We start from the raw sequence: 23,060 nt of genomic DNA on the forward strand, positions 1-23,060 counted from the left end.
CTGTTTCACTTTATGGTATAATGTGAACTAGCCTTACTTTTTTTTACAATCTGTTGGGCATTATTTAGGTATTTGAATTGGTGGGCTCACATGTAAATAATCTCTTGTTTATCCCTCTTTATGTAGGTGTTTTCTACAATGTTTTGGTGCACTTTGTTTTTTTTTTTGTATTGCATTTGCTGATGCCTTCTTTATCTGGTTGACCATGCTCAACCAAATTTCTCTATAACTTAGCACTGCTGTACACCCATTTATTTTAATCCATGTAATACCTTCCAGAAAAAAAAAAAAAAAAAACATTTTGTAAAATAAAAATAAATCAACAACAAATGACTCCTGGATACAGATTTCACTGAAAGCACATCTCATTGTTGACAGAAATGTGCACATTTCAACTAGTAAGTAAGATTCCAGAACCTTAAATTGACTTTTTGCTTTAATGTAAATTGTACTAATAATAAAATAGCACATACAGTACATGTACCAAAAAATGTCTGAGACACTGCTTTTATGATGCTGTGTTATGTAGAGATGGCGTGTTTTATTTATTTATTTATTTATTTTCAAAACATTGATATTGTACTGCTTTCTAAAGCCATCCTTTATCATTAACATTGCAATTGCTTTTCTAATGCTGGTAAATTTATGTATCAATTATATTTTGCAAGTCTTGGGTTGTTGAAAAAAACTTTGTTTAAAAACTTTATTCCTAATCAAATGCACTAATTTGTATCGGCCTTTATTTAAATAGATTATATATATTTTTTGTGATAACTAGTTTGAAACTGATGTAAAGCATGTATGTCCTTTTATAAATTGAGAACCCTGTCATCGAAGTTATGCAGTACAAAAAGAACAGCACAGCTATATATTATATCTCTATCTATCTATCTATCTATCTATCTATCTATCTATCTATCTCTATCTATCTATCTATCTATCTAAAATATAATATATATAGATAGATAGATGGATATCAATGAATAAAAACAAGAAGTTTGTGCCAATAAAAGATCAGACAGATGATCGATGTATTACAGTACATTCCTCAATTAGCAAGGTTAGTTAGTAGAAGGGGGTGAGAAAGTATCTGACTCAATTAGCAGTAATATAAGACACCTGGTATATATCACATACTGAGAGAATGTCAGTGTGTTTACAACAAATCTGCACCCTTCTCTAATTGGTTTGATAGAAATGAAGCCATAAAGGGAAGTAGTAATGTGCATTACTGTTCTTTTTAATGAATGCAATTATTCTGGTAACACTATTCATTATTTGAACATGTAAGAAATGTATAATTCTGTCATTAACCCTGCTCATGTGCATCGTGTACAATTGTTTAGGTACTGACAATAAGAACCGTTTCTCATTACATTTTACTCCTTAACAGTAAGTATGGGACAGAGGGTAATTCTGTTTGTACTGTGTCCTTTTTAATTCAGCTGAAAAAACAAGAGGATGTGTCAGGAACCATAATAACTTAACAAGAATGATATTTTAGTGTATTAGGTTTTATTCCAATTTATTGATATTGGAACATTATGGAAAACTATAATGCATTACCCACATTTTATTTTTCAGTATTTGAAAGTTTCAGTAAAGTAAGCATTTAGTCAAGTTATTGATACTGGAATGTTCTGTAAAGTTCAGAAATGTTACATAATAAACATCTATAAGGCATGACCTTATTTGGTCATTGTAATGAAATATTTAGTTGAAGTCTATTCTTCTGCAGGATATATAAGCAGCCCTGTACCTGTTGTGTGACACTACTGACATATGCAGTAGAGTGGAGGTGCATTCTGTGAAATTCACAACAGATTGTTGGGTTAATGTAGGAAGGGAAGGAAACCAGTTTGCTGAAGAGAGCATGTAAAGACTCTTCAGGGTTTTTAAGGATTATTTGGAGGTTATTTCTTCTGTTACACTCTGAAGTCTCATCTGACTGAACATGGTTAAATCACCAAAGTGTGAACTAAACAGTATTGCCACAGAGTTGATTCCAACCTACAAAGTACTTTATATATTCCACTGAGGAAGGCTTTATAAGATAAATACCTCCTCACTTATCTTTTTTTGTACTATTTGGTAGAGAGGTCGTCCCTCTGTAACAATCCCAATTGTCTCTGAGTGTTTCTGGTAGGTGTCTCCATTAAGAAAATACATCTGTTCTGGTAAATACAAAATTAGAGCTACTGTTCGGCAGTGATAACTGTATCACCATTATCTACTGTACATCCAAAGTATGCATTTGCAATTACTCATGTCTTGAATCGAAGCAAGGCACTTTTCACAGGAACCGGCATTCAAGTGAAAAACAAGAGGACCAGCCCAAATCATGCACCAACCACTACAGTTTGGAAAAAAATGGAAACATGTTCATCTAACAGTAAGTTATTTTTGTTCATGTAAATGCAAATTCATGTAAGATCAAATGGAGTAGTATGATCAAAATCCCCTTTTTCTTGTAGTAGGGCAACAGCTGATTTGAAAAAGTAATTAGTCATCGAGGGATGCTTCCTAGGCATTTTATATTTTGCGACTATGAACTTTTAGCAAAACATGTTAAATAATTGTCATGGGTAAAAGGAAGGCTGGAAACTGAGTAACACTATCTGCATAGTGAATTGGGAATAGACACTTTGTTCATCATAAAAATAATAATGTTAACAAAACAAATCAGTCTCCCTGAAGGGGTCAACCATTTGATCTTTTTCAGATCTATTTATTTATTTCAGATGTATATTATTAAAATATTGGGTTTTCAGTTTATCAGTTACTTCATACTGGTATCTATCTGTCTATATATCGATCTATCTATATCTTAGTAACAACTTTCTTTCTCCATTCTATTTCCCATTCCCTATTGTTTTTCATTGCCACAATCTCAGAAACTGCTCCATTTGATATTTTCAGGATGGTCATAAAGTCAGTATGCTTCAATGCTTCTGTTGGAGAAAAAAATGTAACCATTTTGAAGGAAACCATCTGTCAACAGTTTTTTTTTTTTTTTTGTCCTAGAGAAAGTACTGCATTCAGCTGTTTTTAGTTTTATATTAATGATGGACTCTGTACAGTCAGTACCTGTTAATATAATACAAAAATATGCTTGCTTATTTGGTTTGGTGTGCAGACCTAATCAATATAAAATCACATGCAAAAAAGGAAAGGAAGGAGTGGGTTGCAGACATTCTGTATGCATGTGGCAGTTACTATAAACTATAAGACACTGTTTTAAATCTCTGTTTTGTTTGTTGATTTCAATATACGGGTACCTCAATTACAGTGTATGATGTTTTGTGTTTGTTTGGTTTCTATTAATTTAAAAATAAATATGTAAGAGGTTGCATACAATCACAATTAGCAAATTAATCAATGTCACTGCGAGGGTACAAGTATAGGGCTTTTAACATCTCCTTACAATCCTGAGGGACAGAACACCTGCCAGACTCCCTCCATTAAAACAGCCCTCTGGATAAGCAGCTGTGTCAAACAGGAAATTCATAATGTTAAAGTTATGGGAATGTATCTTGTATACAGTATTGTAGCATCGGGTCAAACGTAACCAAAGACTGACTTTGTGTGTTCTGTGTTGAACTTGAGGGGGGAATGGGATCATCATTTCTGTGAGTAGGTCTGTTATTTTATCGTTATATGTGAATGAGCTGCACTGCCTGTATTTTGTGAATAACTCTCTGCTGTCAATTCTATGGGTGCTCCGCCCACGGTGGGCTTATTGTACGTGTGAATGGTGGGAGGCTATGTAAATTAGGCACTGTAAATACCAGCCAATGAGCGATAAGAAGGAACCTATATAAACGTGGTGCGTGCGATACCAAGGAGTGTAAAGGAGCTAAATCCATTATTGCTAAAAGAGCTAACAATTAAACAGCACTTGTTAGAGCCAACAAAATATCCTGGTAGCGTCTTCATTTCCGTTGCTGAGAACCCACTACACGTGGTCTTTACAGTATTTTCACACAAGAAGCCACTTAACATTAGAACAATTGCTGTTCTAAATAGCTGGCGATGTTATAACCTCAAACACTTAATTCACATTGAAACCTTAACTCAGATAACCTCTAAAGGAGAGACACTTTATTTGTAAATATCTTTTACTTTTGATTTTTAGTCAAGGTGAACTGAAGTGGATTTCTGGAGTAATTTTAAGTATTGTATATGCCTAGACATGGAATCCTCTATAAAAGTCAACTGTCTTTTGAATTTTGGGGGGGGGGGGGGGGTCTGTTATCGGATATAAAAATATTATTCTTTTAACTATTGTCACAATCTGAACGTAAACAAAAAGATCAATATGAATAGATTGGAAACATAGACAGTGAGCCTCCAAGTAATACGTTCTGTTTTAAAAGTTAATTGTCATGATGCAATTAAAATGAAATTGTTATGCAGACATAATTCTAAAATAATTACCCCATCCTAGTATAAACATGTTTATATATCTGAAATAACTACAATAAACCACATACTTATTTTCTATTAAATCATGGTAAAGTTTAAGAATGAGTTGTGAGCCATTGCAAACTTTAAAAAATTAAGAATTGTATTTTGTTACTCAAAATACAATTCTTAATTTTGTACGATTTCTCTGTACTTTGGTTCAATACAGATTCTCTGGAGAAGGAACTATAAAAACGGGCAGCCCTTCTTGTGCTTTCTATCACTCTATATATTCTTTTTTATCTAAAGCAGCCCATATTGATGTTATATAAATATTCTGTAGGAAACACAAGCCTTTTACACCAATGTTTATTTTACCTTTAAATGTATTAAAAATAAAAGAAAATATAAACATGCTTAACAATAACAGGGTTAATTTATTTACATGATATAATATTACACTTTCTTCTGTACCTGTGATTTGGCAAGTTACTTTTAATATGCATACTGTATTGCTTTCCTTGTCTCAAAAAAAACAACATTTTACACAATCAATTTTATACACAAAATCTAAAAGCAACAGAAGATTAAAAACAAAAAACAACAATATGGATATATTTTCACAATGAACCATTAGTATGTTTTCATTTGCATATGTTATATAAAATATTAACAAAAAATTATACAGGCTTGAGCCATTTTAAAAAATAAATAAATAAATAAATTCCTTAATATTCTAGTTTATTTGGAAACCTAAATAACATGTTTTCATTTTCATACATCATATGACTTAATTTAAAAAATCATACAGAGTTGAGCCTTATCTTTTAAAGAAATTATTTAATACAACTTCAAAGGGTCTAGTCTTAATTCATCACACATATTATTCATAGAGCAAAGTATACTGTTTCATTATAAATTCAGACAGTTTAGACAATTTTCCTTTTAGTGACAGTATCTGTCACAGTTTAACACTTGGTGACATTAGCCATGATTACCCTAAGAGTTTTTCAGTGAAGAAAATACCTGCATGAAGATTTGGATCATTGGGCAAACTAGCGTCAGCCCGTGGCTCTTATTCATTTTGTTCGTGAAGGCTTTCAGAGACAATAACAATGATCTTTTCATACCATTGACTATACTTTATGAGGATGTACAATACGAGTTTCAAAATTCCCATTTACAGTAACATAAAAAGGACATAACCATTAAGAACACATTACATTGCAATAGGGTTCATGAACTCTGGAAAACCAAGCTCAAGATAACCACCAGACACAATCAGGTTTAACAAACACAAATTTATTTTAGCCGGAAAAATGTTAAACACAGTATAAAAGGATCATTGCGATTCTTCTCATCAGATGGAACATTGATACAATCTATAAAGAAACACTAAAGTGGTTTTATGTAATACTACAAATTTAACGTTAACATTCAAAATATTATTTTATACATCTCAGCTATAATAACGTGGTATATTTATTTGTACTGGCTATAAACAACGGAAATGAATGTACATCATCATAAGTCTAATGCCTATTGCTGTTGGAGAAAAATGGTCACCAACACAATTTTCTGATATCTCAGGAGAGCAAAAGACAAAATCTAAAAGATATCACAACTTTTTACTACCAACTATTACTGTTAATCTCTAAATGCACAGCTGAAGACACACTGCCTAACTCTGATACATGTGGTTTGCATAAAAGATTATGAGGTAAAAAAAAAGTGTCATTATTGGATCACAATCAATCTATGGACATTGTATGATATCTACAGTTTATTATATTTACAGTATTTGTTGGTATATTCTAATCACCCCCCCCCCCCGGCTCTGAAATAATATTAATGATAAAAACAAACAAGACGTCCCAGACAACTTGGAATGTTGCCATTACTTATATTCATAAAGTTATCAAATTAGCATTCTCGTCTTCACCATCATATTAAACCCTGATAATTATGTTAATTGCAAAGACTATGAATGACAAGCCCATGTATGTGTTTGTAACACTGTCAAAATATTGATTTTGGAAAATTTGACAAATTCTTACAGAGCATTTCAAGCCAGGGTAATACATTAATAACAGACAATTAGATAATTTGTGTTCTACATAATTTTTGCAGTAATACATAGGCGTTTTAATTGAGTAATACTAGGCATGACGGTAGCTACAGTATTAAACACTTTATCCATCAGTAGATACATATTTGAAAGGGTGCACAGGATTTACATCTGACAGATGATTGTTAACAGCAGTTCTTTATTCTCTAATGACCACATAAATCTACTGTACCAATAAGACTTACCAGTTTTACCAGATTAAATGCAGTTTCCTAACTGTTTTTTAAATGCTTCCTTCATCATTTTAAGTACCACACTAAAACAAAATAAGTAATTCCATACAAAAGTAAGTCCATTTTAACTTCTCGTGTCCAGAATCCTTCAGCAGAGATGGTCACATAGTGTCTTTTCTCAAACCTCTCTGTGTAAGCCTATATCAAGCAAATGACAAAGACAAATATTATTGGTGCTAACCCAGAAAGCTAGGTTTGATCCTATTATACCCAAATTCCATGAGAAATCTAGGAGGTCATGAACATGCAAGAACATTTTATCATCCTGAGGAAAAATAGGGAGTGTCACTGTGATAATTGTAATCAGGGCAAACCTTTTGGACCAGTTTGTAGTCTACGCTGTAGAATGCAATATAGATGCATATGACCTTAAACGGCTTTGAACACAACCAGGAAACGTGGCTTTGGGTTTGCTCTTGGTAGCAAACCTTGGAAGGATCAAAGCTGCACAGGGCTGTCTTTTTGGCCCTGTCTGTTTTCTCGTACTCAGTTCGACAGTTGAAAGCCTTGGAGTCCTTGGTTTCCAGTGTTGACTGCTGGGAGATTTCAAACTCTACAACTTTAGAGGGTGGCACCAGGCTCACAGACACGTTTCCAAGGCCTGTCGAATTATGACGAAAATAAACGCTGAAGGTTCCATTTCCATGATCAACGATTTTCCCAGTTATGAGAAGGTTTAATTTAACTGTCTTGATGTTAGAATGAAAGTCACCCCATCCAAACATCTTCTTGAACTTCCCAGTCTTCACTATAGGTCTGCGTTTAGTTCGTACATGGTTTTCATGAACGTTTGTTCTGTTTGCTAGCCAGTCCCAAAAATCTTCAACATTTTCTAAGTGTGTTATTTCTTTTATATTCTGTTTGAGATCTTGAGACCCGCTTGCAAAAAGTCGTAGTGGATTTACAATTGGTGAATTGGCAACACTGTTAGCTAATGCCTCCTCATTGTCTGTTTCCTCCCATTCTATAAGCTCTGTTGTTGGCAATTGGGTTTTGTCACATGTAACCTAAAAAAAGAAAACAAATCAGGTTGTAAATGACTGCTTTTCTTAACATTTTTGTCACTTCTAGCAACTACAATATTTTCCATCTATGACAAAAAGTTTATTTTTGAAAGGTGAAGTTCAACAAACTAAAAGAGTTGTATCTACAGAACCTGGTTAATACTGTCCCTTTAAGTATTATTATTTTTTAAATGCCTCTATATGTCAGTGTACACTGCAAACATAACTGAGGTAATGTCATTTTTTGAAGTAATATAAAAAGAATGAATTCTATTTTTTTTACACACAATATACATAATTTAAGTTTAAAAAAGAACCCATACAATGTACATAAGTATTGTAAATAATTATCTTTTGAATTATATTCTCTTGATTCATTTAATTGCATGTCTCAAGAAAGAATTTGAATCTTTGATGGCTTATAAATTTCCCCTGCAACACAATTAGGTAGATAAGTGTCATTACTGCTGCTTACTCATTACATTTCCCCACTTAACAATATGATTAATAAAGCCAAGAAACCTTCATCAATTATGTTTAAAAATGTCATTCTTTGTAGCCTTTTTTATTCAGTATTGATATCAAATCTACTTCAGATACAAATCTTAATAATTTATGGCAATAAACTGAGCTGATGTTTTATTGGTTAATTAGATGCAGGTTCTATCCTAAGGCATGTTTGAGGACATGATTTATAGGAACATATGTCGTTTTTGCTAGAAACCTTGCAAAAGGGCAGCAGTGTGGTGTAGTGGTTAGGGCTCTGGACTCTTGACTGGAGGGTCGTGGGTTCAATCCCAGGTGGGGGACACTGCTGCTGTACCCTTGAGCAAGGTAGATTGCTCCAGCAAAAACCCAACTGTATAAATGGGTAATTGTATGTAAAAATAATGTGATATCTTGTAACAATTTTAAGTTGCCCTGGATAAGGGCGTCTGCTAAAAATAAAAAATAAAAAATGGACTGGACAGATTTCAGTCTTAATTATAATTGTGGTCTACGTGAAAATGAACATAGTTTTCAATCTAGATTTGCAGGTAACTTCTATACTAATTACATGTTTTGCATTGCTTCAACACTAATTCACACAGTGTTTAAAATTCATTACATGCTCATATTAGTATTTAATCACAGAATCATGTCTTAGGAATGTATAATGGGGCAATCCATAACAGGGAAGCCTTTATAAAGTAATTTTAACACTAAAAAACGGTGGACGAGTTCTCTTTCACTGTAAATTTCAATGAACAAAAAAATGCTTTAACCATGTATCAGTAAGTATGGAATATCATAGAAAGTATGACTTTTGTATCCGTGATACGATATCTTAGAAGTGCAAACTTAGGCGGAACAAACAAAATAGCCAGGTTTCATTCAATCTAGACATTAGTTTTGTGAGGAGACTGGCAGCATATCCCTTGGGTAGATATATCTTGTGTAGCTTGACACAAAGATAATTGCCATGGTGACCAAAACTAGCCTCTTGAAAGTTATTAAGAAGTGAAAAGCACTGGTTCCTAGATCATTTGAGAACTGATGAAATGCATTATTTTATTCAATTTATAACTCTTAAACTATAAATTGAGAAATTTCCCATTTAATATTAAACCCATTATCACCATTGATCCTTATAATTCATACAGTATCGCAGAAGAAAGACTATTTTTCCCTCTTTAATACCTTTTTATAGGCTTAAAAGCCATTTTCTTTTCACGTTCGTGTAATAAGTAAAAAAATGTTTTTATTTATGAAGCTTACAAGCAGTAAATCCTCAGGGAGTTAGTCCATTTTAGTTTCTAATGGGTCTGCCTTGTGTTTAAACCTTTGTAAATGAAAAATACGAAGGTTAGAAAGAAAAGGAGAATAGTCTTGCATTTGTGACCCCATATATTGGTTATAACTAGACATACTGTACACTAGAATGTGAAGAATCCACCAGCAGGGCTAATATCTAGTCTGCTATGAACAAAACCAGACATGTTACAGTAGAACCCCGTGTTAAATCTATATGCGGTGGTGTGTGTGGTGGGGTGGGGTGGGGGGGGGGGGCAGTAAGTGATATAAACCAAATAATTAAAAAAGTCTATCAATATATCGCCATTTACAATTTTGTAGATTGACAGTTTTGGTATTGCATTAAATTGTAAAGGTGCTTTAAACAAGTCATGGTAACATCTTCCTTACAAATAGTTTGGTCATTTAGGAAAATCTAATTAAAACTTAATTTGGTTGATGCAATAGAACCTTCCTTTCCCTCTGTCAGGCAGATGTAGTTTCTTACCTAGGCTTTGTCAAACAGATGTGATAGATAGTCTGTGACAGCTGTTTCATGCTAAACTACAAAGCTCTGGTAATCTATTATCATTACATTCATAAAGAATGGCTTGCACACCATAGTCATATATATTATGGTGGAGCGGTATATAAAAGAGGTGCTTTCATTCTGATTCATCATACAAATTCCAATTTACATCAGACTGCCAATCTATAGTTTATAGTAATTGTCTGATTTTCAAAGTAGACTACAAAGAAAATATGAACAGTAGTAAGGCAGTATAACAGCACTCATGATATGGAGGTCTTAAAACCCCCCTCCACACAATGCATCTCAGGAGGTTCTTAGCCCTCCAGCTCCTTCTAGAGATAATTAAAACAATGAAGATTCAGTTCATAAAGTCTATTTCAGGGCTTGCACAATGCTTAATAGAATATCAGACACCATTTTAACACAAAAAGAAACTCTGTAAGTATTGAACTGAAAAAAATATATATATTATAATAATCTTGAGTTCAATCCATAGCAGTGGCAGGGAATGTATGTTACTGACACACTTGTTTGAAATACATTTCAGTAGAGATACTGTACTCTGTGCAATTTTTCAATTAGCATATTTAAACAGTTAAGAAATATAAAGTCATATAAATTTTAAAAACAAATACAACAATGGTTCAAATTAAATAAAAGAGATTGCCATCTACATCTACCATTTGCCTTTTCTACTTAGCCGCAGAGCAGCAGTATTCACAGTTCTACCGGAATCAAATGCCCTGTACAATAAACTTCTCCACGCTGACGGAACACAGCCAGTGTTACCTTGGTTCACATCATTCATGATGGGATGATTCACTGATTCTGCCATGCCTACTACTATCTCTTGTATTTAAATCTAATATGAAAGGCTGCTTCAACAGATTAATCCCCTTACACAAAGATCGATCTTTACAGTGCTTCAAATTTTTAGCTTGTAAAATGATTCACTCAAAAGAGCCTGCCTCTTGAGAGCTGTGGTTTAGGGCATTCCCTGAGGCCTGAATGAAACCCATACCTGCTAGAGAATAGATTGGAATTTCTGATGACTCGAAAAGCCTGCCTCAAAAGCTATCAGTCTTAATCACTGGAGTAAAGACAATGCAAGACAGATGTTTGCTGATGGAAAAAGAGCAGCGGGAACAAACACAAATCTCTGCTGGGTTTGATATGAACTTTGCTCTCCTGTCCAACACTGACCTTGTATCAGCCACCTCAGCTGGAGTAATGCGCCAGGGATCTTTAAACACCCAATTATACTGACCAGCAAGTAATGCCCCAGGTGGAGAGGCACAATTTTATTATGTTTGTTAGATTAGTACTATATGAGCTTTTCATTGGCAACTTGATGACAAAAAATGTGAACAGCTGAAAAAAAGGAATTACTAATAGGTCACATATGGAGTGTCACATCAAGTGATATCGCATGGGAAACACCAACTGGGGGCTGTATCCAGTAGGCTGGTTAGAGTGGACGGAGGTTCAATACTGAAATTAGGATTTTTTGTCGAATTGAACAGAGATATTAAGGCTCCAACAAAGATAAGCACAGATGTGCTCTGTAGAAGACAGACAGTGGGCATTCTCAAGGGTGGTTGAAGCTTAGTGGTATGGCGAGGGATAATCTATAGCTATGGGCAAAAGTTTTTCATCACCCTATAGAATTAACTAATTTTGCTTCATAATATCAAATGAAACCCTGCTGAATAATGAAAAATTTGAAAATGTGACTACTATACTACTATTATGTTGTTTCTTTTATTACATGATGTTAAATACAATATTTAAATATATATATATATCGTTTTTTAACTATGTCTAAAATTCTAGATGATGCAAAACCTTTGGCCATAGCTGTACTTCATGGACTCTACTGCATCTCCAATGTGATATGTCATTGAAGAAGTCCTTAACCCAGGGTTTTCCCCATCCTGGTCCACTGTGTCTGCTGGTTTTCATTCCAACTGAGTTCTCAATTACTTAATCAAACCCTTAATTCAACTAATAATGTGCTTAATTAGACCTTTTTTAATTGTTCTCAGCTCCTAAAAAGTTGCCGATTTCAAGTTACTTCTAAAATTGTATAGTAAACTTAAAATCTCCAAGCTGAAAAACAATTAAACAGGTCTAATTAAGCTAATGAATAGTTCAATTAAGTGTTCAATTAAGTAACTGAGAACTCAGTTGAAATGAAAACCAGCAGACACAGAGGTTCCCTCAGGACCAGGATTGGGAAAATTGCTTTATCCCATGATTGTGCCTTTTGGGCAATGTATTATGAAGTCACCACATCTTAACAAGATAAAGCCTGTCCACAAACTGCTCAAAAAGCAGAGAAGCTCCTGATGTTCCTAAATATCAATGTTTCTGCCTTGGCCTACAGTATATTACTTTTATGTCTTTTTTTTATGTAGTTACATTCTCTTTGTGGTTTAACCAATACAAAACCTACCGCAATTATTGTTAAATTTAAGGTAAAAACTGCTTTCCTTAGAGCCATGCTAATAAACCTGAAACAGCAGGCCCCAATCAGTGAATAATATTTTCACTCCTCAATTCAGAACAGCCTCTAGCTGACAGATGTTTCAGGAGATGAATTAGATTTACTGAACAAGTCGAAATAACACGCCCCGAATGGTCCATAGCACATAATTGTGTATGTCAATGCGTTAATAGATGAGCATGGTGGTAGCCCCGATATAGCAATAATGTTGTCGTATTTTTAAAACCAAATATTATAAACATGACAAATAATGTATTTCAAGGTAATGGAAAATCAATCTGACAGAACTGACTAGCTACTAAGCGACTGTGTCTTTAATTATTTAATTATTTATTTATTTGTTTATTTGTTTTTTTGATTATTCAAAATTAAATTTGTTCAAGCAACGATTGGACAAATCTATAAACATTAATCTTAACCTAGTGATATCAGGGCGTTAGCTCTATTGATAATGAGAATTGCGTCATACAAATATGTATTTATCCTCCAACAAATAGCTTAATGTTTCTATAACAAAACAGTGTATTTTATTAAAAAAAAAAGTTTATTTAAAAAGTCAACCATGAGTATTTAAAAGTTCTATAGGATATGCCTCAAAAACACCAATAGTTAATCATGAGCCCTGAGCCATACCACGGTGTGCTGTTTATTTCTAGCAACCGGCTAATGGATGTTATGTTGCTGCTTTTTTATTGCATTTAGTGACTGACTCATTGGGGTAATGGTTGTGGTATCTGTTTAGACTATCAAAATAGGCTCATCTCTTCGCGAAGCTCCCACACAGAAAACATGGCAGGGGTCAGGGGTATTCACTTTTGTTTTTACCTGAATATCCTCATTTATATCAATGCCGAAATGAAGCATCAACTGTTATGGCAGCAAGGGAGTAAAAAGCATCCTCTAGGAGATTTAATTGTGACTGGTGTCAACTATAGACCTGTCAGTGCTGGCCATGGTAATATTTATGATAATTTTACTAAGTTTAGCTTCTAGTCATATAATTCAAAGACATAATAGAATAATGCATGGAATAAAAACCTGACCTTGTTCCTTTTACAGCAGGCATTCTGACCCAGCACTCCAACATGTCCTTAATCAAACTTAGACTCCCATACAGTATAAATCTGTTTCTCATTTTTAATAGCAAATAGGAATTTGGTTTATTTTCCACTTGATATGATATAAATGAATATCAAATATGAATCATAAATCTGATCTTAGAAGACAGCTGTATAATAGATCTGATCTTAGAAGACAGCTGTATAAAAAAAGTAATGTACTGTTCTTGAACTAATTTAATGTTTTTCTGTTCTGCATGCTTCTTTTAACTGGGTGTCATTTATCCAATTTAATAATGAACTTGTGGTACATTTTTGCTATTTGCTATTAGTTTGCTATAACTATACGGTATGAACTTCAGAAACATTTTCTGTTATTTATTTTGTTATTTATTTACTTATGATGTATCAGCTATATTTAAACAAAATATATAGTCATATTTACTATCTACACTTGCTTCACTTATTTGCTTGACTAACTCATATAAGAACATAAGAACATAAGAAAGTTTACAAACGAGAGGAGGCCATTCAGCCCATCTTGCTCGTTTGGTTGTTAGTAGCTTATTGATCCCAGAATCTCATCAAGCAGCTTCTTGAAGGATCCCAGGGTGTCAGCTTCAACAGCATTACTGGGGAGTTGGTTCCAGACCCTCACAATTCTCTGTGTGTACTACAGACAGCTATATTTTATTTGTTACCTCCAGGGTAATGCCCTGTGCCTTCTGGCATTATAGCCCCCCTGTGGGTAACAATAGTCTTCCCTTGGGTCAGTAATTTTCTACTATATCCCTCCTCTCCAGTCCATATTTAATATGCTGAACCTGAATTAAAATTAGGAGTCCTGCCAGAGCCTGGAAGGAACATTGTTTCCTGGACTTTTCCTTGCAGCAGACACCTTCACGTTGATTAATGTTGACATCAAATGCCTCCAGTCAGCCTACAGGCCTTGCTTAATTAAAACCACATTTTTCTGAAGTACAATTTGTGACCTAATTAACAATTTAAGACACCTGCATCAGAGCTCCGCTGGAGTATTATAACATTTCAGTTAACAAAGGCAGTTACGATTATTTCAATTACATTCAAAATCAACCAGATGCTACTAACCAGGGAGTGTTATATGTTCAATTCACTTTGGGGAACAAACGCAATCAGGCATAACTTCATTTCTCAATTTAAAAATGTAATTTTCTCCACGAACTGTGAGTAATTTTAGATCAGCTTTTGTATAGAACTTAAGCTTTAATATGCACATTACTCTTTTTTATAATACTAATGTATTATACACTATATAAACTGGAGTAACCAGTACATTATCACTATATAATGCTTTTCGAGGAATTTTTCATTAGAGGTGCTTTATAAATAACAATATTGAAGTCAAGTGTACATTCTCAATTGTGAGAATTCTCAATTCTCTGCTTCTCAGGTGAAGTATGTAGATTTGATTATTTTTGAACAATTCACCTGTAACCTTTTTTTATTGTTTTTTTTCACAGGAAATGCATATTCATTTGGGCTAATAGTTACATTATTTTGATTTAGAAATAATTGCACAGATTCCTCCATTTACACACTTCCTTCCTGTAAGCATAGACATAATGCACAGGTGGATGTTACCAGTAAAGGAAAATCTGAAATGTGAGTACAAACTGATACTGTCCTTATACATGGAACACCCTGTACTATACAAGCCTGACATTCTCAACTCACTTTCAGTTTCAATGCGCTACCTGCCAATTTAGGCATCAATCTGCCAATTAAAGTAGTAATAGTGTTGAATGAGTATGATACCCACCACCACACTGTCTGACATCAATAGTACTATCATATAAAAACACTTTAATCACCTAGATTGGAATGAGTCCCAGTGGTTCAAAATATTAAACATATTAGGGTATTGGGTCATTTTAGTTCATTCTACTGTATTTAACAAAGGCTGCAAAAAAAGTCATGTGTAAACATAACTTATGCATGTGTCTTTATGCATTGTATTCATATCATGAGCCCAAATCAGTTTTACCATCATGCTACCAGAAGGTTCGGTCTTGTACATTCCATTGTCTAAATGCTGAACCAGCATAACCAGGAAACTCTCGTCTCCGGTAGACCAGTGCTGCTCCTTGCTATAATTTCCCACATAGTCCTGGATATTAATTAACTGGGACAGGTCATCATCCATTTGTCTACCCATGTCAGAACTGGGGCAGAATTAGTTTGTATCAAGTCAGAGGAGCTATCATCCTGACTTTATGTCACCATCTTGCCCACTCAATATCTGACAGGTAATGCATAAAACTAAGGGCTTATATTGATGATATAAGTTAAAAATGTCTGTGACAACACTATCTGTGAGTGATTAGCATGACTGGCATCATCACACAAAATGAGCCACCCTTATATGAAAATACAGATAGCTGTCTACAAGGGCTAAATCCCCAAATGACTCCTGAAAACCGAAGCAGAGCTGTCTTTATAGACAAACTATATACAATCCAGTTTTAATCCATCCCTAGAGAAATCATAGGTTACAAGCTTAACAGCTCTTTTCTTTTCTCAGTTGCTCAGCAATTTTGAGATCCATGTAAGTTTCCCTTTCACAAGCCAAATCCTTGGAGGCTTTCAACTGAAGACTCAGCTGCACCAGTTTGAAGAATATAAACAGCATTTTATTGTCCAGGGGGAAGGGACTACGAAAGAAATAAGTGCCTTATCGCAGGCCTGCAGCTCTGTAATTCGTTGCAATGATAAAATGCCGGAGCGGAAAACCTTAGAAGGCCGGCACGATCCAAAAACGGATTAGTTTTTTGACATAAGCTTCCTGAAAAACTAATCAATCAGCCAATGCTGTAATATCAGAATCCTGAGATTAAGGAGCGTGCTTAATCTCCCTGCAAGTTTTATTACACTTTCAGCAGCTAGTACGTCTTTAAATAAAACAAAATCTAATATAATTTAACTCCAAGGAAGCCTCCAGAGATGGAATGTATGCAAGATTCATTAGAAAGACGGAGTATTGCAAATCATGCTGTTGTTGTGGCTAAATTCCTTTTTTTAATACCTTGCCTCAAAATTGCAGTCTTAATGATATACTTCAGATTATTTATACAGAGTATAAAATGTATTTTAAATGTGTTGTTTGATAAAGGATTCATTAAAAAGGGTTTAACTGTGATCTGGTTTGTTGCGGTGCTAGAATTGGTAGATGGAAGATGGTATACAATTCCATCCACCATGAAATGCCAGGCACCTGTTTGTGGATTTGGAAAAGTAAACAGCGTGTGCCAGATAATGTGTTCAATCCCGATCTGTCCCCAGCAGTGCACTACTGCATACATTTACATTGTTTTTTGCTTTTTTGTAACCAGAGTGACGTCACAATAGTTTTGAAACCACTGACTGGCTGTGCCTTAATGTACCTCTATTAACAAACACATATTTTAGTCTTATCATACTGTGACAGGGTACTCCCCGCCCCTGTGCATAATATGTATTATTATTATTATTATTATTATTATTATTATTATTATTATTATTAGTGTATTTAAAATATGACGGTAAAAAGCCCTTTTGTTTAAATGCATGCGGGCAGACGAAAGCCGTCCGCTATTGAATATTGTGTTGGTTAACTTCCTCTCCCTGCCTTCACGTGTGGAATGCAGGGGGTCAGGAGATAAATGATCGTCAATTGTCTCATTAGCTCCTGACCACCTGCTTTATAAGGTCTCGCTCTCAGAGTGTCTTAGTCTGAGTTGGACAGAGATGTGCCCGCATGTAAACTGCAAAGGAACAAAACAAATGCTACTTACTTTGAATCATCCTGAAGGTACTCCAGTCCTTTGTTTGTTTGTGTTTGTTTATTTTGGCCATCGAGCCGTTTTCTTTTGTTATTTATTTGTATGAAATAAATATATTGTGCAGCCACGCAGTTTTGTCCTGGATTCCTGTGTTTAAGTACTGCTTCCTTTTTGCTAAATATTGCTATGAAGTTTTGTTTATTCAGTGCTTTTCAATATGCAGTAGTATTAATATGTATTATTTAGGTATAATACTTTTTATTGTTTAATATTTTCCTTTGTTATATTGGGCACCAAATAACAAATCTGGGAGAAACAAATAATGCAGAACAAATATCTAACTCTGTTGTTCTGCATTGGCAGTGAATGAATAATATTTAATAAAACAAGCAGTGTCTGCACTTGTGAGTCATCTTGTATTATTATTATTCATTTCTTAGCAGACACCCTTATCCAGGGCAACTTACAATTGTTACAAGATAACACATTATTTTTACATACAATTACCCATTTATACAGTTGTTTTTTTTTACTGGAGCAATTGAGGTAAAATGCCTTGCTCAGGGGTACAGCAGCAGTGTCCCCCACCTGGGGTTGACACTGCTGCTGTACCCCTGAGCAAGGGGTACAGCAGCATGACCCTCCGGTCAAGAGTCCAGAGTCCTAACCACTACTCCACACTGCTGCCCCAATAGGAACTAACTCTGCTCCTGTGAAATTGTGAAACAGTGAAATTGTATATAATTATTTAACAACAACTCTGAAAAGTGAAAACAGAAGATAGACGACCGTGATCTACTGAAATGATTTAAAGCTGTATAAAATGCTACATCTCACAGCAGCACAACCCAACAATGGTTGTAATCTTTTCATTTGGCAGGTCGTTCAAATTCCCATTTCTATTATGCCACTTTAAAGAACTTGACCAAAGGCCAACAGGGAGACATGATGATGCAACTCCCAAGGGAAATATACGTGGTATGCAACTCGATTTGTCACTGGATGAATAATGACCTCACAGCGACCCACTCTCAGTTAGAAATGCCAAGCTGTTGTAGTAAAGGTCACAATCTTTGGCTTTAGTAATTTTAAGAAGAAACCAAAGTATAAAGGTAAATACAACAGTTTCCAAGACTGAGGGCTATTTGGAAAGTCTTGTGAGAACATGGTACGTGGGCTTTTTTTTGTAGCACTAGAGAACATGCCTAATACAACACTTGGTGTGTAAAAGCAGCATTAGCGACTTTGTTTCCATGTTATCACATGTTAATTTAATTTGTATTTTTATTGTCTGTGTGAACTCATGATTAGTTGACATGATGGGGTCTGTTCTTGGAATTACAGAATGATATTGCATGCAATCACTCAAGCATACATTCCATGCAACCAGAATCCAGTGTAAAAAAGCATGAGCTTAAACTACTGAAATGGTAAGAACTGGGAAATGCAAACATGTTACACTTTGAATTGAAAGAAAACACAGCAATGGAAATTCAGTATCAGGAAATTTTCAGCAATATTAAAAAAGGCCAAGAAAAAAATTAGCAATGGAGACAAAAGGCAGCAGTAAAAACAGATGTATGGTACGCACAGCTGCTGCTGATGATTTTGATAAAGCTCTCCATAAACAGTTGTGTTTTAAAGTTTGTTTAAAATACAATAAACACAAGCACTACATTCACCCATGTTTTTCTGGGCATTTAAAGCTGTGTTTTTGCTACAGTTATAATCCAAATAGTAAGTAAAATGTTGCCTTTTTCCATTTATAAACTGTTTTAAAGACGTTAGAACCATAACAATATGTATTGCATTACTGCTCTGTATCCTTGTATTATTCGCCAGATTAAGACTGTAGATAGAAGTTGTATGTGTTCATTGAAAACTGATTTTCAAAGTTAGACATTTCAGACTTATGAATAAGATTCCCAAGGTGTTCGTAACCAAGGTTCTACTGTGTGTATATATATTTCGTTAGTGATATTTAATGATAAAAGTTAAACATTCAAAATATGTTCAATCAAAATTGCATTATGAATGTAAATATGTATTGTTTTGTAAGATGTGAAAAAAAAAATGTATACCATGAATTAACGCAGGTACTCCTTTCATATAGATAGATCAGCAGGGTGCTGGTGAAACCAAATACATTTGCATACCCACTGTACACATTATTAATATTGGAAGACGTTAACTACTGGGCAGCAGTGTGGAGTAGTGGTTAGGGCTCTGGACTCCTGACCGGAGGGTTGTGGGTTCAATCCCCAATGGGGGACACTGCTGTTGTACCCTTGAGCAAGGTACTTTACCTAGATTGCTCCAGTAAAAACCCAGCTGTATAAATGGGTAATTGTATGTAAAATAATGTGATATCTGTATAATGTATGTAAAATAATGTGAATCTGTATAATGTGAAATAATGTAAAATGTGATATCTTGTAACAATTGTAAGTCACCCTGGATAAGGGCGTCTGCTAAGAAATAAATAATAATAATAATAATACTGTACATATCAGATTTATGGATACTGTTCTGATATATGCCGATAATATGCAAACGCCTCCATGCAATTAAAATCTAGATCAGTTTTTTCTTTAATCACTAGCACTATTATGGGCTTCTACTGACAAGTCTGGAATTCCTGTTAACACTTTTTAACTAGATGACTATCTATGGCTGGCTGTATCAGCTACATAGTGTTTTTAACAAGGGAGATGAACAGTTATTTTCATAAGTGACTTGGGAGCAATACACACTGTATCATTACGTTTTATAATAATTTAAACACTTCATTTTCAGCAACAGTTACAGTAAAAGTCTCCCCAAAATACCCTAAAGCCATCATTATAGACTACCTGACAAAATCAAATCCATAAGGTGAGAATGTCTGTGACAAAATGTCACTTAAAAATAGATAAAAACATCAGTTTTTTATATGTGTAAAATACTAAAAGAAACTTTTGAAATGACACATTTTTCAATCTTAATTTCTTCAATAAGGATAAAGCGTTTTAATTGAAACATTTTTCATTGGATTTATTAATTTTCTTTGAGTATTTCTAAATGTAATATTGATTGTTTTAGCCTGAGGTCCAGCCTGGGCTTTCTAACGGCAGTACAGCACCAACCTACTGAAACTCGTGTAGTGAGAGGAACTCATTCTCAACAAGGCAATGTTTAATACAGATTAAACATCTGTGTAAAGAACCAAGCTCATCTTTTCTTAAGGGTTTTACTACAGAAAGAAGAACTGGAGATGCAAGGTCCCAAATAAAGACCTGATGCTTTTCAACGTCTTGTCTCTGATAACACCAACTAGAATTAGTTTAACACAATCACTTATTATTGTATAACAGAGAATATGTAAATGTAATGACCTCTTAATTTACTCTTTAAGTACTGGAATTGTGTTGCACCGTGTTACCCCCAATTGTAATTGGACTGTGATTTAAGTGATTGACTAAATATGGTGCAGGTATCTGTATTAAAATGGAGTCATATAAACAAAAGCTGAAAATAATCTTGTATATTAATGAACTTTCTTTCTTTCTTTCTATTTATTCATATTTTGGTAATATTATTCCATATTTTGACCTATGTTTATGTGCACACAAGTACTTGATTTATCAATGGAATTAAGCATCATTATATCAGACTAAGTCTTAACTGACAAGACTGCACTCGTATTTGTCATTTCACATCCCTTATGTACAAAAATACAAACAAATACCTTTCACTGTGTATGATTTCAGTGTCTTTTGTGTAAATAAAAGTTTCCTTCTGTTACACAAATCATCAGATTTTCAAAGTTCATATTTCCACAACATTTAAACTAAAATGTTGTATTAAATTACAGCCCAGAGTAAAAGTATTCATACATCAGTTTTATCCAGTGTATAAGGGTTCTTGGTAATTACACAATTACACAGTTTTAAGCAAAATTGTTCAGGCCCATATAGTCATTTATCATATTTAATGTAATTATTTTAATATTTAAAAACAGTTCAAACAAATAGAAATGTATTAATATATACCAGCATTAATATTATTGGAAATGCACTCACCACTTGAATGAAACAATGTGCCAGAATCAAACACATTGAATGAAGGTACCTCATCTTTATTTGGTCTCAGCTGAATCAGTTATTTTACTTGGATTTGCATATATCCGCTTTTAACGGGCAGATTTGGGTAAAGGGATGCAGCATCACTGTGATCAACTAATAATTAAAAAAAAGACAAAAAAGGACAAAAATAAAATAAATAAATAAAACAGAATTAAATACAATTTGAATAACTGTAAAAAACTATTTATAGTTCTAACATGACGGAGCATAACGAGCTCCCTCTCGTGCACAATGCATAGTGTACACTACCACGACAATGTTACCGTACTGCTGAAAATGGAATACAAAAAGGTATTTAATTGTTGATTTTTTTTTTTTTTTGCCACATTTAATTGTAGCATTGTCACTTGTTTTACACATTCGTTCACAATGAATAAGTACAATATATTGTGTCTTACCCTACATCCAAGCTGATGTATCGGACCCCAGTGGTCGAGAAAATGTACAGTCCTATTTATATATTGAGCAGTGCAAGTAGTTCACCTGAGTTGCCTCCAATCCAGCAGGCGCGCTTCTTATAGCGAGCTACAATTTATACAGCCGGGGAGTCCTCTGCGATTGCCCTCTCAATTAACCTGGTTCTTAAAAAAAAAAAAAAAAAATCACTCCAAATAAAAGTTACAGTGATTGAATTGCATAGATCTGTCTTGATTAAGAATAGATTTAATCGTCTTCTTGGCGCACGGGTTAGTCGTCCAGGCTCAAATCCTCTTAGCCCTCTGTATCTGTTTATAATCATTTTAGTTTTACAATATATGCAAAGGGATACATACACCGTTATTCTGCACGTAGAATTATATATATATATATATATATATATATATATATATATATATATATATATATATATATATATATATATATATATAGAAACTTAGTTCATACCATTGCTGTTCCTTTGTCTGTTCAGTAATAGCCGTATACAGCAGGAACAAGCTAAAATCACAGTAGTCATTCACAGACTGATGTAGGACCACTGATACGAGTTTTGAGAACCAATTATAGATCTCCTTTTGGAGTCGGACCCATGCCTTGTGCGCCTGTGATATGCAGGATTCCATGGTCCTCAAGTTTAGTTTAGGAATCCGTCAAGTTGTATTTTAACCCCTTGGTTGCTTGCTTCCTATAACGACTGATCGGCATTAAACGTCTTAGCGTCTGATCATATCCTTAAAGGATTTAATATATTCATTTATGTTACTATTCTGAAACCACAAAGTAGATTAATAGCCAGTAAATAATTACATTCCATAGTTTTCAAAAGACTGGCTAACACTACTACTAACTATAATACCAATAATAAACACTGTTATCTCATCAGAAAATTGAGCGCACTTCTAGTGAAAGGGAAGTTGCAGAGTAGCATTGGCCATCTGTTAAACGAGATTTTAACGTGGCCTATAGATTTGGTTTTTGTCAAACGAATTACTGACAACTATATTACTACCTCTGTTCATAACTTTAACAACCTATATTCTTAAATGCTTTCTTATATTTT

At 34.2% G+C, this 23,060-nt stretch overlaps 1 protein-coding gene across 2 annotated transcripts; it reads right to left on the bottom strand.

The window, feature by feature from the left end:
• Positions 1–6,029: 6,029 nt before the first annotated feature.
• On the bottom strand, positions 6,030–23,013 carry LOC117426543 (neurexophilin-2-like). 2 transcript variants are annotated; one of them, XM_034044216.3, is made up of 4 exons: positions 22,448–23,013; positions 22,046–22,143; positions 21,500–21,655; positions 6,030–7,772 (listed from the first exon to the last, which is right to left on the bottom strand). In XM_034044216.3, the coding sequence occupies exons 3-4, from the start codon at positions 21,551–21,553 to the stop codon at positions 7,026–7,028; spliced, it is 801 nt and encodes a 266-aa protein (XP_033900107.3). In that variant the 5' UTR covers positions 21,554–21,655; positions 22,046–22,143; positions 22,448–23,013; the 3' UTR covers positions 6,030–7,025. The 2 variants fall into 2 exon arrangements, with proteins under 2 accessions (XP_033900107.3, XP_033900106.3); XM_034044215.3 differs by having other exon boundaries at positions 21,961–22,143; positions 22,448–23,012.
• Positions 23,014–23,060: the final 47 nt, after the last annotated feature.

This window comes from Acipenser ruthenus, chromosome 11 (assembly GCF_902713425.1).
Source record: "Acipenser ruthenus chromosome 11, fAciRut3.2 maternal haplotype, whole genome shotgun sequence".
NCBI classification, from domain to species: Eukaryota; Metazoa; Chordata; class Actinopteri; order Acipenseriformes; family Acipenseridae; genus Acipenser; species Acipenser ruthenus.

Excerpts from the sequence above, each read along its gene's own strand:
- LOC117426543 (XM_034044216.3), bottom strand. The coding sequence starts at position 21,553 with ATGAGGTACCTTCATTCAATGTGTTTGATTCTGGCACATTGTTTCATT. Across the intron at positions 7,773-21,499 it reads CACATTGTTTCATTCAAGTG|GTTACATGTGACAAAACCCA; the intron begins GTGAGTGCATTT and ends TTCTTTTTTTAG.